We start from the raw sequence: 16,764 nt of genomic DNA, 5'->3' as shown, positions 1-16,764 counted from the left end.
ACCCGCCAAACCATATATTATATGGTTTGGGTTGATTTTATGTTTTCTGACCCGCCTACCCGCCAGCCCGTGACCCACCAACCCGAACCCAACCTGATTACCAGACTAACATTGATCTTCCACAATGTGGCGAGACACAGATTCGAGTTCTTTGAATCTGTTTGATGTTGGAGTTCCAAGCTTGGTAAGATCTGTTAGAGTTTTGCTTCTTGGGTGCGATTACAAAAGAGGAACTCTACTTTCGGGTTCTCTAGTCTAATCTACGGGCTCGTTAAAAGAAGAAACCTACAATATCAAAGGTATGTTTTTTGATTTATTGAGTTCTAATAAGTTGCATAGATTAGTTGAGTGTAGATCATATTGTTTGTTGTTTCCGCTACCATTTATTTGATCTAATGAGGCTCGAAACCCATTAATTGTTATGGGTATTCTAGCTTACTATTTTATAACTTGAACTTGTACTAACATCCCGAGCAAGCCCATGATCTTGGATTTAATCAATATCTTGGATTGTTATCATATTTCTTGTAATATCTTGTGCAAAAAATTAAGAGCTTGACTAGATAGGAATGGACTAGGTCAAATCACACGTGGTGAATGCCTCATGAATGTTAAAGACCATCGTAAAATTCAGGGTCAAGCATGGATCAAGGAAGATCCCAAGAATGCTAGAATTTTAGTTATTATTGTTATGTATATAAAGCCTAGCTGATCATCATTCATACCCACGATCTAATTGGCACTTTCACTCTAATTTTCTTGAAACTTGAGCCCTTTTACATCATTTCTAAGATCAACTAGCATATGTAATTTTATTTTGATTAAAATAAGTTCTAAGGCAAGTGATTTCATCACCTCCCGATGTTTTATGTCGGAGATCCAAAAGGATTAAGGGTTTTCCTCGTAATTTTTTGTGTTCCTACATTTACTTTCATTTACTTACGGTTGTTTGATCGATAGCAACTTATTCTACTATTTACTATATTGTTATTCTGTTTTCATTGTCGAAATTACAAAAATACGTTGTGATATCTTGGTAACTTTTTTAAGTATCTTAAGCTTTATTATACAAATTCACTTGTTAAATCACTTTCACACTATTTTTGTCCCAAATTCACTTCATTTCATTACGAAATAACACAATTTTATTAAGCAGTTTTCTGAACTTTATTATTTTCTACCCAAGATCTTGGGCACAACAAAGATCTTTGGGATATTTCAAGATCTTAAGCACTTTACTTCCACTAACCTTATTTCAAACATTACACCATACTTACTAATTTGGTTACGAAATTAGTTTGTTAATTTTGACCAAAAAACATATTACTTTAGATTACTCTAGTTATTAGCGTTAAAAGTAATATATTTCTACTTACAATTTTATAAAAAAAACGTTTATACATACATTCATAAAAAACCGTGTGCATATAAAGATTGTAAGTAAAAATATATTACTTTTTAACATGAGTAATCTAAACAAAAGTTGTAGTAGACTCAAATACAAACATGTGGATATAAAGATCGTTAAAATTCGAGATCGTATGAAGAAGTTACGATATTCAGAACACAAGACCTAAGTCAAACCACAAGACCTAAGCAACCAAACAGCCGAGACCGCGGTGACCATAAGCATCAACATCCTCAAACATCTCATTATAGATTGTCCCACATAGGTTGTCGTGAGCAAAATCTGAAAAACCGGTCATAAATACTAAATATGTACAAAAATAACAAAAACTTATTTTGCAACAAAAAATATAATGACTACATATGTACAAAATGAGATATATATTACTCTAATAAGTCATTTTTCCCGGCTTACGTAGAGCAGCCGGTCATAAGGAATGAACGTCTACAGTTTAGACTAGTTGAATGGGTAATGTGGACGGAAAATAATTCAGTGACTAAATATGTACAAATCAAAAATATATTACCATTGTAAGTCATTATCCAAAATTTAAGGGCAAAATAGTATTTTTATTTTTTGCAGGGACCAAAAACACAATAAAATCATATAATAAGGCGAGTCTAAGGACAAAAATAAATAAATAAATAAAAATTAAGTACCATACACGTAATTTTAACAAACAACAGAGAAGATTTTAGTAATTTGTTATGTTTATTTAAAATTTAAACGTGTAAAACTAATTAAGTATGATTATTCTTCCCCGTTTATATCTGCAAGAATGTTTAAAATCTTTTCCTTTCAAGTTTCTAGATTCAAAGGGTGTAACTTGGCGCCAGAAAAAGCATAAGAATTCAATACCTTCCTTCCCTTCCATTAAAGAGCAATGAAGGTGGACCCTCAGTGAACATTGAACACCATCGCCATATCTCGTCCTCACACCAACCAAGTCCAGTCACACACAGTCGACGAAGAAATGGGAAGAGCATTTCGTTATGTGATAATTGGTGGAGGCGTCGCAGCCGGTTATGCCGCTCTCGAATTCACAAAGAAAGGTGTCTCTCATGGTGAACTTTGTATCATCTCCGACGAACCTGTAATTTTCCGTCAATATTTTGCTTCTTTCTTACAATTTCAGTTCCTAAAATATCCATACTCGACCATGTGGAGTATGCACACCAGGTGTTTGATGTTTTGCTTATTGTCCATGATTGATTAACTGTGGTATCTCTTTAATACTTTTTTGCAGGTAGCTCCCTACGAGCGACCTGCACTTAGCAAAGGGTTTCTACTTCCAGAAGGTCTTTGCAATTGCATTGACTCCGTTATAAAATATGATGTTATTTTTGGAAAGTTCTGACTTTGTGTAGTATTGTGGTTTTTTGATGAAGCTCCTGCACGTCTCCCTGGCTTTCATACTTGTGTTGGTGCTAATGAAGAAAGGTTAACACCCAAATGGTACAAAGAACATGGTAAATCTTTCTAATAGTAACCTTGATTATATACAAATTGATATCAATTTTTACTGAAAATTATGTCGAAAATATGGGTAATGTTTTTTGAATATTCATCAGGAATTGAATTAATTCTGGGAAACCGAGTTGAGTCTGCGAATGTGAGGCGTAAAACACTATTGACAACAATGGGAGAAATCATTACCTACGAATTTCTCATAATTGCAACCGGTTCTCGGGTAATAGAACCTAATCTAACACATAGAGGTGTCAATTTTGACGTATTTGTTGGGAGAATAGCCTCAAAAATTCCCAACCACCAAACCAATGAAAAATAAAATTTAATTCTTTTTTTTTTTCTGTTATTTTAGAGTGTACAAAGGTGTGAGTTGAATCTTTGAAGTGGATAGGTGTAATTTGGGGTTGGTTTAAAAGATTAGTTTATGTGATTATAACAATTTGTAATATAGTGAATTTTCTCTCTTGTGGGTTTTCTCCGGTTTTAGGGTTTTCTATATATATTATTGTGTTAAATTTTCTTTTAGTTGGCTGTGTGGAAATCTTTTTTTCCGAACATATAATTATTTTATAAAATATAATACATAATACATATAATCTCATTTAAAAAAAAAAGCTCAATATCTAAAACCCAACCTCAATCTCGTTCCGCTCCAGCTACCAAGGGTCATGCCTTTAACTAGCCGAGACTCATTAGCTCAGCTCGTTTGCAACCTTACGTGACTAATCCATTTTTGCCACCTTTATGCAAAATAGTCAAAAATAATAATAATAATAATAATAATAAAATAAAAAATCGTATCCTATATTTTACTAATAATTTGTATGGATTGAGTGTAGGCTGTGAAACTTGAGGAAATTGGAATAAATGGATCGGATGCTGAAAACGTATGTTATCTACGCGATTTAGCCGATGCAACAAAGCTTGTGAACGTGATGCAAAAGTGTAGGAATGGAAATGCAATCGTGATTGGAGGTGGATATATCGGAATGGAATGTGCTGCTTCTTTGGTGATAAATAAGATCAATGTTTCCATGGTGTTCCCTGGGCCATATTTCAGTAAGTACTTCCAGTAATTATATAAAATTTCTTAAGCTTTATAAATAATAATGTATTAAAATATGATTATAAGAACTATGCTAACACAATAATAATATAACTTTTGTGTAGTACATTTATTTTGAAAATTGTAACTAAGAGAACAAACTTTGAATGATTCTTAACACATTCGACCATTTGACCTGTTTCATTTCTAACTATGTTTTACAAATTTTACATGTTTGTCTCATCGAAGACAATAAATTTGCTTTCTTGTATTTTATTTTTTGGTTTCATCATAGTTTTTGGTTAATTTAGTATTTTTTTTTCCCTATAGTGGGTAGATTATTTACGCCCAAGATTGCGAGCTATTATGAAGATTTTTACAAGTCGAAGGGGGTCAATTTTATCAAAGGCACATCCGTGTCATCTCTTGTGTTCAACTCCGAAGGGAAGGTAAGTTAATGGGGAAAACTCACTTGTGTCACACTAATTTCTTTCATCTAATGTGTATTTCAATTCATAAATAATTAATATATATACTTGAAAATTTTCATTTTTTTCTAGTAAAACAACTTAGGAGATTGTAATCTTTAAATGTATCCCTTATGCATTATGCCCTAGGGTGTAGCATAGACCTTATAGTTGGTTCCTACAACTAAAAGTTTCAATTCCAATATGTATTAGGTTTTTTTACATGCTTTTATGTATGCTTTTCATCTCACACAATGCTTTTGACCATGTAAGGGTTGCAAAAAAAAAAAACGTTTTGCAAAATCACTTTGAATATTTTTTGGATGACTTTTAAATTGTTCAAGCCAATTTTTAGTTAAAATTTTTTATCCTTATCTAGTTAACATTTTCATAATTAAACAATTAAAATTGCTCCCAGGTAACGGGAGCAAATCTCAAGGACGAGCGTCAGCTTCCTGCCGACATGATTATCGTAGGAATCGGCGCCCGTCCCAACACAAACCTCTTTACCGGCCAACTCACTTTTGAAAAAGGAGGAATAAAAGTAAATAGTCAGTTACAATCAAGCAACCCCTCAGTTTACGCAGTCGGTGACGTGGTGTCTTTTCCGGTCAAATTTTACGGTGACAACCGAAGGGTTGAACATGTTGATGCCGCCAGGCGAACCGCTAAGCATGCAGTGTCTGCAATAATGCACCCAAAAAACACCCCAGGATTCGACTACTTGCCATTTTTTTATTCTCGAGTGTTCTCGTTGTCTTGGCGGTTTTATGGAGATAATGTTGGGGAAGTGGTTCATTTTGGTGATTTTAATGGGACTAAATTTGGTGCTCTATGGCGGAGTAATAGTTGTTTAGTTGGGTGTTTTCTTGAAGGTGGAGGAGATGATGATTATGTGGCGATAGCTAAGGCCGTTAGAGATAAAGCGGCGGTGGCGGATTTGGGTGAGCTTGAGAGGGCGGGGTTGGGTTTTGCGGTGGAGGTGAACCGGAAACCGCCACTATCGCCGCCGGTTTGTGGAGGTGGTTTAAAGAAACCGGTGTATGTATTGTGTGCAACTTCTGCTTTTGTTGTTGCTGTGTTTGCATATTTGTATGGAAGTAGGTGGGTGTAGAAGGTAAACATGGTGTGGGTTGTGTATACAAAATGAAACTCTGGTTTATTAATAAATGAGTTTGACAATTAAATATATGGGCATTTGGTCTAGTGGTATGATTCTCGCTTTGGGTGCGAGAGGTCCCGAGTTCGATTCTCGGAATGCCCCTTTTTTTATCTTAGACGATGAATTTGCAAGTGGGTTTTAACTAATTTCGTGAGTTGGGCAATGGGCTTTAATGACGAATTGACGATGTCAACCCTTTTACTCATCAATGGATAAATAACTAATTCAATGCCTTTGTTTAGGAATTGTATTATTTAACTACATTTAAACAAATGTATACTTGTTATCGTAACGAAATAACAATTTTAATATTAAATTAATATAACTGTTATAATCTTAAAAGGTATGAAAGAGTTGTAATAGCTATAACAATTCAGTATAATTAACAAAAATAAAATTCAAGATTAATATGGTCTAAGTTAATATTTATATCAAATCAAACGATCTCAATTACATTCACTCACAACTTGTGCGTAAATAAAATTATTTATGATTTTCGGTTTAATTAACAATTGTTAACTAAATTAATTTAGAAACTACCCATATTTTAATTTCTCAAATTAGATCGTTACGTTTTTTTATAATATCAACCGGTTTCAAGTTAACGCAATTTTCAGTTAAAAATATAACAAAAACCTCTAAAGTATGGGATTAATTTAACACGACTCGTGGTCGATCCCAAAAGAGACCACACCCAAGAACGTCATTTGACTCATTTCCGACCAAATCTCATGCTAAGTAATATGTGGTCTAAATAACCTAAATCTAGCGAACCATTCACCATCTACAAGTCCACTTTGCAAACTATGAATTTCTTTTCCTTTAGGCTATCCAGCATGGGAACCAAAAAGACGCGTGAGAGCCTACGTGGACGGCCAAGTCACGCGTGAACACCGCTCCGATGTCCGGTGGCTTGGTTGTGATAGGGTTGCAAAGACGGGCCAAGACGAACAATGACATTAGAGTTTCATTTTTTGACTGTTGTTGTAGCCCGTATGAAGGGAATAAAAATAAATTCTTTCAAATTTAAAATTAATCTCTCTATATATACATACACTTTACACATTACATCTAACAAACACATACTTTCAACAAAATTGATAACTTTTTAGGTTCAATTTCTTCTTTATCCGATGATGATGATTCTAATGACGAGTTGATTTTACACACGTTGTCCACGACACAAGACATGGTACGTCAGAGAGCCGAAATTTCAAATGTCGAGAAGAAGCATAGAAAATTGATCAACAGGGATCGTATCGTGGCAAACGAACTTTTGGTACGTGATTACTTTGCTCATGATAGTTTATACAATCTATTGAAATTCAAAGACTGTTTTCGTATTAGTAGAGAATTTATTCTTACGTTTAGCTAGAGATTTGGAAAATAATTATGATTATTTCCAATTGAGATGGGATGCTAGAGGTAAATGTGGTTTTACTACAATACAAAAATGCACAGCCGCTCTTAGACAATTCGCATATGACATAGCCGCAGACGTATCAGATGAGTATTTGAAAATGTCTAAGCGGAAGGGTTGAGAATGTACATATCTTTTTTGTGAGTATGTTATAGAGTTTTACCGTGACATATACTTGCGACATCCGACTAAAAGTGATGTCGAACAGTTGTATGTCGTGCATCAAGCAAAACATGGTTTTCCAGGATGTTTAGTACATTGATTGTACACATTGGGAGTTGGAAAATTGTCCCAACGTATGGCAAGGTAAATTCACGCAGGGTGATCATGGGGTGCCGACTGTTATATTAGAGGCAGTTGTTTCACATGACCTATGGTTTTGGCATGCATTCTTTGGTATGGCGGGGTCAAACAATGACTTGATGTGCTTGGAGCATCTACGTTATTTAACAACATTTTGCAGGGTAAAGCACCAAACATGTCACACGTTATGACTGGAAATGAATATAACTATGGGTATTACCTTGGTGATGGGATATATCCAGAGTACGCTACATTTGTCAAGTCATATTCATATACGACCGATGAAAAACGAAAATTGTTCAAGTTAGCATAGGAATCTGCAAGGAAGGATGTGGAACGGGTGTTTGGAGTCGTCAACAAAAGTGACACATAATCAAACGTCCGACACGAATATGGGATAGGGAAAAATTGATGACGGTATTGACTGCTTGTGTTATTGTACATAACATGATAATAGAAGAGTATAGTGCTATTTGTACATATAGCACTATACTCTTCTATGATAATAGAAGAGTATAGTGCTATGATAATAGAAGAGTATAGTGCTATTTGTACATATAGCACATACTCTTCTATGAAGTATGATAATAGAAGAGTATAGTGCTATGATAATAGAAGAGTATAGTGCTATTTGTACATATAGCGCGAACGATACGCTTAATCCACCTCAATAATACAAGTCGACAGTCTGACATACTTCATAACGGTTTTGGAAATATAAAACTGTGAAACACATCACAATCTACGACATGATTTGACTGAGCACATATGGGAAATGCAATTCCAATAGCAAAATGACAATGAAGACAAAGAGAATGAGAACGGTGACGAGGAGGAGGATGAGGACGCTGACAATGAAAACATGGTCGGTGACGAGGAGGAGGATGAGGACGACAACGACGTCGATAAGAATAAAAGAAAATGGTTGTTCTTCTGCACCCTGATAAAAATAAAACCAGGGGAGCAGATGAAGCTTTTAAATTTGTTTCAGAATCATGGAGTGTTCTTTTTGAGAACACAAAAAGAAACTTGTACCATCTCCAAGGAAGAAGAACTACAATGTGTTGTTGGCTCCGATTAATGTCAAAAGTAAGAAATCAAACGTTAGTTGGTCCAACCCGACCTGCACCTCGTACAGTTGAATCAATATCATCGATCTCAACGACTTCATGAGTGATTATCTTCTCAATAGACATCTGCCCAATTCTATCACCCGATTTCACTTCAAAGTCAATATCAGAATGGCTGAATGAGACCAAATCTCGAAGCTACAAAAAAATGAGTTGTAATCTGTAAGAACACAACCCTAGTATACTATATCAAAATCAATCAAAGAAGGAATGAATGTACTTTTCGAAATAAAGGATCTCAAGAAACAATTTTTGAGTCAAATTAGGTCATAACAACAATAATTGACTACCGAATTCACAAAAGCATAGATTCAACTAGCTCTTAAAGTACCTAGATCAGATTAAAGAAGAAAAATACCTCAACTTACCAGAACTTCCCCGATGGTTTTGGTGAATTCAATATCACCTAATATTCAACAGCCAAAAAGGGGAAATGGTTGCAACCAATCAAAAATTGTGTGGTGCAAAAAAATCATCTCTTTACAAGGTTACTTGTACTAGTAAAATCTTTACTATCATGTTGAGCCAAGAAATGAATAAAACTCTAATCAAACCCGATATACTTTAGGCAGAAGCTGGAGGAGAGGCGAAACATGGCTGTGAGAAGAACGTATACTGAATTTGGGGCACCAGCAGGTAGATCGTATATTACCAAATTCCGAAAATTTGTTGGGTCATCAATTTCACCTCCTACTTCCCGACACCATTCTTCATATTTAAACATGCGTACATCCAAGGAAATTTATCGGAGTAGAGGTCTTTGGTTATTATAGATGAGCAGAGGTGGTTTTTGTATAGATTAGAGCAGCTGATGTTGGTTATAGATTAGAGGTGGTGAACAGGGGCTGCTTGATGAGAGAGAGAGAGAGCCTTTTTTATTTTTTAATTATTAAAATAAATAAAATAAGTATTAGATTTTAAAAAATGAAAGAAAAATAGAAAATAAATACCCCAAAGGTATTACAGTCATTTCAGTTTACTGATTGACCAAATCTGCAACGAAACTAGCCCAAAAAGACCACGAAGCCAAAAAAAATCAAGGTTTGGACTAAAACTCGGAAACAATACATACCACATGGACCATTTTGTAGTTTTGCCTAAAATTTACTATAAGTATTAATGTATTTGTTATGGTTTGTATTAAACTTTATTATGATTTGTAATGTATAAACGTTTGTAATATATAAACTTTTATTTAGAAAAATAAAATGTATTCGAAACATTAATATAGTTAAAGGGATAGTATGACATATTATTAAGTATAAAGGGGTTATATGATAAAATCAACATAGTATCTTGACCACTCGATATATATTGAGTGGTCAATAAAAAAAATCAAATAAGTCATGTACTCCAATGGGATTGAGCACTTATTTTAAAAAAGTAAATAGTAATAAGTCATAAAAAATGCCCATCCGGAGATACTCTAAGAATGTAGATTAGATTCATCAAGATCTGTTTTATTCATACTACATTCCCACGTCATTTTTTTTAATTTCCTCCGAAGTAAAAGAACCTCCAACAAAAAGCATTTACCATGCATAAATTTTTTGAATTTGGTGGAGCTTTAAATCGTTTGGTGAAATTACGGCTAAATTTAGTAGCAAAAATGAAAAGAAAACGTTTTTTACTACTTGGGGATCATCATTCCAAACACCATTAACCGAGACACCATGAATAGCAATATGACATATTTGCCTATTCAATATACCATGAAAATAAGGAGAATTTCCATGTCCTTCAATATCCCACTTGACTTTTACCTTTTGTCTTTCGAGCTAATTAAAAGTCATTAATAGATGAGTCACCCATGCAGATATTACGAAGTTCAATCTCTATTTGGAATGCCTTATTTTCATTATTAGTGCGAAAAAGATCTTCTATACTTTGCCATAAACCGTGAGCAATGGATTTCTTTTTCAAAACCATGTGAAGAAGAGATTGAGATAAATTTCTATATATCCAAGATTTAACAATAGAATCAACCCTATTCCATTCTTTAGGATTGACAGATACATGTTTTTCTTTGAGGTCTGAGGAAGAAGAGGTTTTGTCATAGGGGGCTTCAAGATGATCATCAACACTGAAACCAATACAGTGGGTTTCAAATAGTTCCCTCCGAATATCATAATTCTTATGATCTAAATCCAAAACAAGAGGCACTGCATTCTTGATGTTAACTGTAGACGAAGGTTTGGAAGAATCGCCAACATAATGAGATGAAGAAGAAGAGATAGAAGGTAGCTTTTCAATCAAGAGAAGAAGCGGCAAGAATTCACAACAAAAAGGAGAAGAATTGAAGATGGGTTTGGATCGGCTAGGGTTAGGTTGATACCATGTTAGACAAGTAATTTCCCATTAATAGATCAAGCCTTTGATTAATGAATATATGTACAAATTACATGAGAGATGGGCCAAGGGCCTTGTATAGCTAATAATAGAACTATGCTAAAATACAATACAATAAAGACTAGGTCCGTTAACACTACACACTTGATGGGCTACATCAATGTTTTAAAAACCGGTTTTTTAATTGAACCGGTATGGTGACCGGTTCCCGGTTTAACCGGTTCGACCGCCGGGTGAACCGGTTTCTATATTTTTCATGTTTTTTTCTATTTTCCTACACATACATACATATAGAAATAATGAATTTGATATTTACAAGTTCAAACATTAAAAATACACATAAAAATAAGTTGTAGATGAATCCAAATACATTAAAATAACACATAACCATAAGTTTTAGTGTTTTACATCAATCCATATACGTCAAAAAGAAAATAAAGTATAATACCGAAACGAAATATAGTTTTTGATGAATACAAACACATCAAAAGAATTTATAACATTTACCGTATGTTTTTATTTAGAGAAAACTAAATAGATTGAAAAAAAAAATCACCAAAGTTTATTATGTAAATGATTCTTTTTTCATGTGTTTTTATTCAGTTTAACCGGTTCAACCGGTTTTTTCTAAAAACCGGCCGGTTCAATCCGGTTCATAAATCAAGGTAAAACCGGTGATAGTTGAACCGCTCCCTCTCTCGGTTCCCGGTCCAACCGGTTCGACCGGCCGGTTCAAACCGGTTTTTAAAACATTGGGCTACATACATATAAAGAGGTTGCGAGCATGTATACATTTACAATATAAATATATATGACTAATACACTCATACAGATTGAATGGGAGATTGTTAAATGCTTAAACTGGATTCGAACTCTGCAACATCGGCATATTGATATCACAAAGGAACATAAAAAACTCTAACGTACCCAATAGAAACTATGTCTCTGACAAAATTAATATCAAGTTCAATGTGTTTGATCTGTTGAAATTGGATCGAGTTTCACATAAATTGCATTAATGTTGCTGTAGTACACAAGGGTGACAGATCGAGGTGGGGAGTGAGTCTCTCGAAGGAGGTTGCAGATACAACTATTCTCAACAACTATGTTGGCAACACCTTGTTTTCTGCATAAACACTAGAAGGATAAACCACGTGTTGTCTCCTAGAATACTAAGAGACGAGATTGTCACCGAGGAAAACATTATAGCCCAATGTGGATCGTCGTGTGATGAAACATCCACCCCACTCTATATATAAGTATGTAGTAAGGGATGTAGATGGGGATGAATACAAGAAAAGGTCGTGATCAAGGGTGCCTCAAATGAAGCATAAAACTTGCTTTGAGAGCCTGGAAGTGTGGCTCTCAAGGTCCGTGCATGTAAATATACATCTACTAAACAACAAAGAAGATATTTGGGCGAGTGAACATTAGGTACTGGAGTGCTGTAACATCCTAAATTTAGGGCTAGAAATTTTCTTTTTTTAAAATAAATAGAAAATTTATAAATAAACTAACACATATTAATTATATTATTAGTTAATTTAAAAGTTTGGAAGATTAAAATTGGAAATTATAACATTTGGAATTTGAGGGTTAAAAGTGTCAAAAGAGTGAAAGTGTGTTTGACTAGAGGGTTGAGTCACTTAAGTGGTTGATGGACTAAATGTGGAAAACTATAAAGATAATTAATATAACAAATATGTTAGGTGCAATAGTTATGGCAAAAACTTGAATCCAAATGGTAGAAAGTGAAAACCAACTTCTAAGATGCAACTTTTCTCCTATTCATTCAACGGAAAACGATTTGGAGAAGCTAGAGGCCTATAGGATGGCGATTTCATGGATTTATACTCTCTAGAACTGGATTCAATCAAGTAGTGATCATCTAGTGCAAATAGTGGGAGCAATCTAGGGTTTCAAGTTAAGAATTCTACACAAATCCATCTAGAAGTTGAGTTTGATATTTCGTGTAACAACCCAATGTCGATTTTATAATCAGCTGATAGTTAGGGTTTTGTTTTCTACCCATCCTTGAGTTTTTTTATGGTTCTAAGCTCATAACTATCATTCACTTGGTGGATTTGATGTTTGGATTAGGAAATTAACGTTGTCACACTCTCGGCCGATGGGCGAAACGTCGGGCTATGCGACGTTAGAATGTTCGATCACAGTCATTAAACATACATTGAACAATACAAAACAATATATATGTAACATAAATGTCACTTTCATTTATAGATAAAACATTACATCTAAAAAGGTTTTGAAATCCTAGAGGTTCTACTACAAAAGGTGCCTTAACAGATAGATATAACTATAACGATAATAAGTATTAGGTATCTCCTTGGATCCACAGTTGCTTCAGGAAGTGCAATTTTCTATCTCTTGGTTTCCTAGGAACAATGTAGCAAAAATCGGAGATTAATCGGCCGATTAATAGGAATCGGGTAGGGGCCGAAACGCCTAATTAGGAATCGGCCAAAAAACTCGAAATCGGTCAAAATCGCTAAAAATCGGTCAAAATCGGCTCTAATTCGGTGAAAATCGGTGAAAATCTGAAAAATTCGGAATCGGTCAAAATCGGAAGAAATCGGTTAAAATCGAAAAAAATCGGAAAAACTCGAAAATTTTGACTTTTTTTTTTAGGAAAAAATATAATTGCTATTGATATTCATCTATTTTGTTGTAATTTTTAATAAACTTGTTATATTGTTATATATATAATTTTCCTAAAATTATTTTCATATAGTATATCCAATCCGAGTACTCCCTAAGTACTCCCTGCCTAGATCGAATACTCGTTAGACGCTAGTTGGCCGCCCTGTGAACGCCTAACGAGTTTTGCAACATTACCTAGGAATACATGAGGTTTTGAGAACGTCAACGTAATTTTGGTGAGTTCACATGTTTGATTATTATACTTTAAAAATACCTTTTTATACGTAACTTTGTTAAGTTGTATAAGTATTTTGGTTTAAAAATAGTATTCTACTATTTATAGGTATTATGATTTTTATAATTCTTATTTCTCTTATATACTATTAATACATTCACGTCCTAGTAATGTACTTATGGAAAGGAGGGTACTCTTATCTATGAAACATGCTTACTGGGAGTGAGCCTTCATACTGAATATAGGTTAATCGGATACCGTCCAACCTCAACCAATATAACGGTGCTTATGACGTAAATAGAATCTTCATGTTTTATTATACTTTTAAATATATATTCTTAGCATAACGAACTAGTTGAGTGCTAATATAACCATTATTTAAGATGAGTTACAACATAACATACTACAGTTATCCGTTTAGGTCGAACGCATAGACTAATATATTACTATTTTTGTACGAATCGATAAGGAATGATTTTTATTCGAATGATTTTAGTCATCAATCAACTAGGTACTATGTTACCCTAGAGGATTGTCCTAACATAATGATTTGATACAATGTTATTTCCTTAGCCAGCACTGGGTACTATGTTATCCTAGAGAAATGACCTAGCATAATGATTTGGTATTAAACTATACCTTAGATTTGACCGGCTCTAGGCACTATGTTACCCTAGAGAAACTGTCAGAATAACGACCGGGTGTTATGTTATCCGATAGTTTTGGCCAGAATAACGGCTAGGTACTATATTATCCTAGAGATTTGGCCATTATAACGACTAGGTGTAAGATGAGATTGATTCAAAAGCACTCTATAATCGAGTGTGATGTATGTATTTATAATTATAGATTACAACAATAATCTCCAATAATTAAGGAGAGATAAATCAAACTCAAATACTACATACATGATCATAATTATCTAATATACTCCTTCAAGCAAATCGGTGGCAGACCAAGATGTAGCATGACACATAATTTTTCAAAATGAGAACGCGGTAAACTTCTAGTAAATATATCCGCCACTTGAAGCTTGGTGGAGACGAACTTAGTGTAGAGCTTTTCGAAAGCAACAAGTTCTCTTACAAAGTGATAATCCAGATCAATGTGTTTGGCACGTTTATGTGAGACTAGATTTTGAGTCATAAGCACTCTTATTGTTACAAAAGTGTTAGGCGATCAGGTGGCAGAGCATGAAGTTGAAGCAAAAGGTGAGTGATCCATACAATTTCAACATCAGTATTTGCCATGGATCGATACTCCGACTCATAGCTAGAATGAGAGACGTTGGGTTTCTTTTTTGCACTCCAAGAGACCAAGTCCCCCCCCCCCCCAGAAAGATAGAATAGCCATAAGTAGAGCCACGAGTTTCGAGGCATCGTGCCCAATCGGCATCAGAATAGCCTAAAATAGCATTGTTGTGTGGACGCCGAAATGTAAGACCAAAAGAAACCGTACCTTTAACTTACCGTAAGATGTACTTTGGAAATTGAAAATGATAAATTGTTGGAGCATGCAAATATTGACTCGCCTGATTAACAGCATAGGAAAGGTCAGGTCTAGTGATTGTTAGATATCGAAGAACACCAACAAGGGACCTGTACAAAGTAGGATCGAAAAAAAGAAGCCCATCATGATTAATAGATTCATGAGGAGAAAGTGGAGTTGGAACCGTCTTGCAATCGAGTGAGGACATCTTTAGCATACTTAGCCTGACTTAAGAACAAACCATCATCAATATAGCTAACTTCCAATCCAAGAAAATAACTTAGATCTCCAAGATCTTTAATTGTGAACTCCTAATTTAATTTGGAGGTGAAGTTTGTAAGTATAACTTCGTTATTGCCAGATAGAATTAAATCATCAACGTAAACAAGAAGATACATGATGCATGAATCTCTTGAAAAAACATATAAAAATGTATTTGCTCTACTACATATAAATCTGTTTGCAAGAAAAAAATAGCTAAGTCATTGGAACCATGCTCTAGGAGCTTGCTTTAGGCCATACAATGCTTTGGATAACTTACAGACATCATCAGGAAAACGAGTATCCTCAAAGCCAGGTGGTTTCTCCATATTGACAATCTTATTCAGATGACCATGGAGAAAAGCATTTTTAATGTCAAGTTGATGAAGGCGCCAATTGTGTAGAACAACCATAGAGAGAACAATACGTATTGTGGAGGCCTTGACAATTGGTTTGAAGGTGTAAGAGTAATCAATACCTGGAATTTGAGAGTATACTTAAGCAACTAAACGAGCTTTCAATCATTCTATAGAGCCATCTGAATTGTATTTAGTACGAAAGATCCATTTAGAGCCAACAATATTGGAACCAATGGGACGTGGGACGCTCTGAAACCATTTAAGATGAGATTGATTCAAAAGCACTCTATAATCGAGTGTGATGTATGTATTTATAATTATAGATTACAACAATAGTCTCCTATAATTAAGGAGAGATAAATTAAACACAAATACTAAATACATGATCATAATTATCTAATACTAGGTATAATATTATCTTTGAAATTTGGGCAGAGTATCTACCGGGCATAATGTCACACTCCCGGCCGAGGCAGCGGAACATGTCGGGTTGTGCGACTTAGTTCATGGATCACAGGTAAACTAAATATATAACACAAGTACAACAATAAACAAATTAAAATTTGTATTCCATCTTGATGTTTGAATACATGGTTCTTACAGATAATAGTATAGTACAAGAATTGCCTTAAACAAATAGGCAGATATAAAAAAAATTAGTAAACTAGATTGCCTGAAATCCATGACTACCCGTCGTCTGAATTGCTTGATATCTGATTCCATGAGAATAAATGTAGTTTGGCGGTCAACACAAGGTTGGTGAGAGTTACAGGTTTTCTCCCGACAGCAGTAATGATACTTTTGAAAGCATTCGAAAAGTATTTTATTTATAAGTAAACCATGTTTAAAATTGTGTTTGTAAGAAGTCTTTGAATAAACTTTGAAAAAACATCAAAATGTGTCTTTTGTATAAGTAAGTCCATACTTAAAATTGTTTTGAAAGAATCAAGTTTATGAGTTGTATTGGGAGAGAGAGAGAGAGAGAGAGAGAGAGAGAGAGAGAGTT

The 16,764-nt window shown here is 34.4% G+C and overlaps 1 protein-coding gene and 1 non-coding gene across 2 annotated transcripts; both read left to right on the top strand.

The window, feature by feature from the left end:
- The first annotated feature begins 2,202 nt into the window (after positions 1 to 2,202).
- Positions 2,203 to 5,579, top strand: LOC145167170 (monodehydroascorbate reductase 4, peroxisomal-like). Its single transcript, XM_079086270.1, has 7 exons — positions 2,203 to 2,501; positions 2,655 to 2,706; positions 2,797 to 2,877; positions 2,980 to 3,098; positions 3,718 to 3,937; positions 4,254 to 4,372; positions 4,809 to 5,579. The coding sequence occupies exons 1-7, from the start codon at positions 2,382 to 2,384 to the stop codon at positions 5,502 to 5,504; spliced, it is 1,407 nt and encodes a 468-aa protein (XP_078942396.1). The 5' UTR covers positions 2,203 to 2,381; the 3' UTR covers positions 5,505 to 5,579.
- Positions 5,580 to 5,582: 3 nt separating this feature from the next.
- On the top strand, positions 5,583 to 5,654 carry TRNAP-UGG (transfer RNA proline (anticodon UGG)). The gene has a single exon. It is a non-coding gene; the product is annotated as a tRNA-Pro (tRNA).
- Positions 5,655 to 16,764: the final 11,110 nt, after the last annotated feature.

The sequence above is a fragment of the Lactuca virosa genome, chromosome 3 (genome assembly GCF_052849685.1).
Source record: "Lactuca virosa cultivar CGN04683 chromosome 3, Lactuca_virosa_CGN04683_v6, whole genome shotgun sequence".
NCBI lineage: Eukaryota > Viridiplantae > Streptophyta > Magnoliopsida > Asterales > Asteraceae > Lactuca > Lactuca virosa.
The sequence above is the reverse complement of the archived record's forward strand: the minus strand, read 5'-3'. Positions and strand labels throughout refer to the sequence as shown.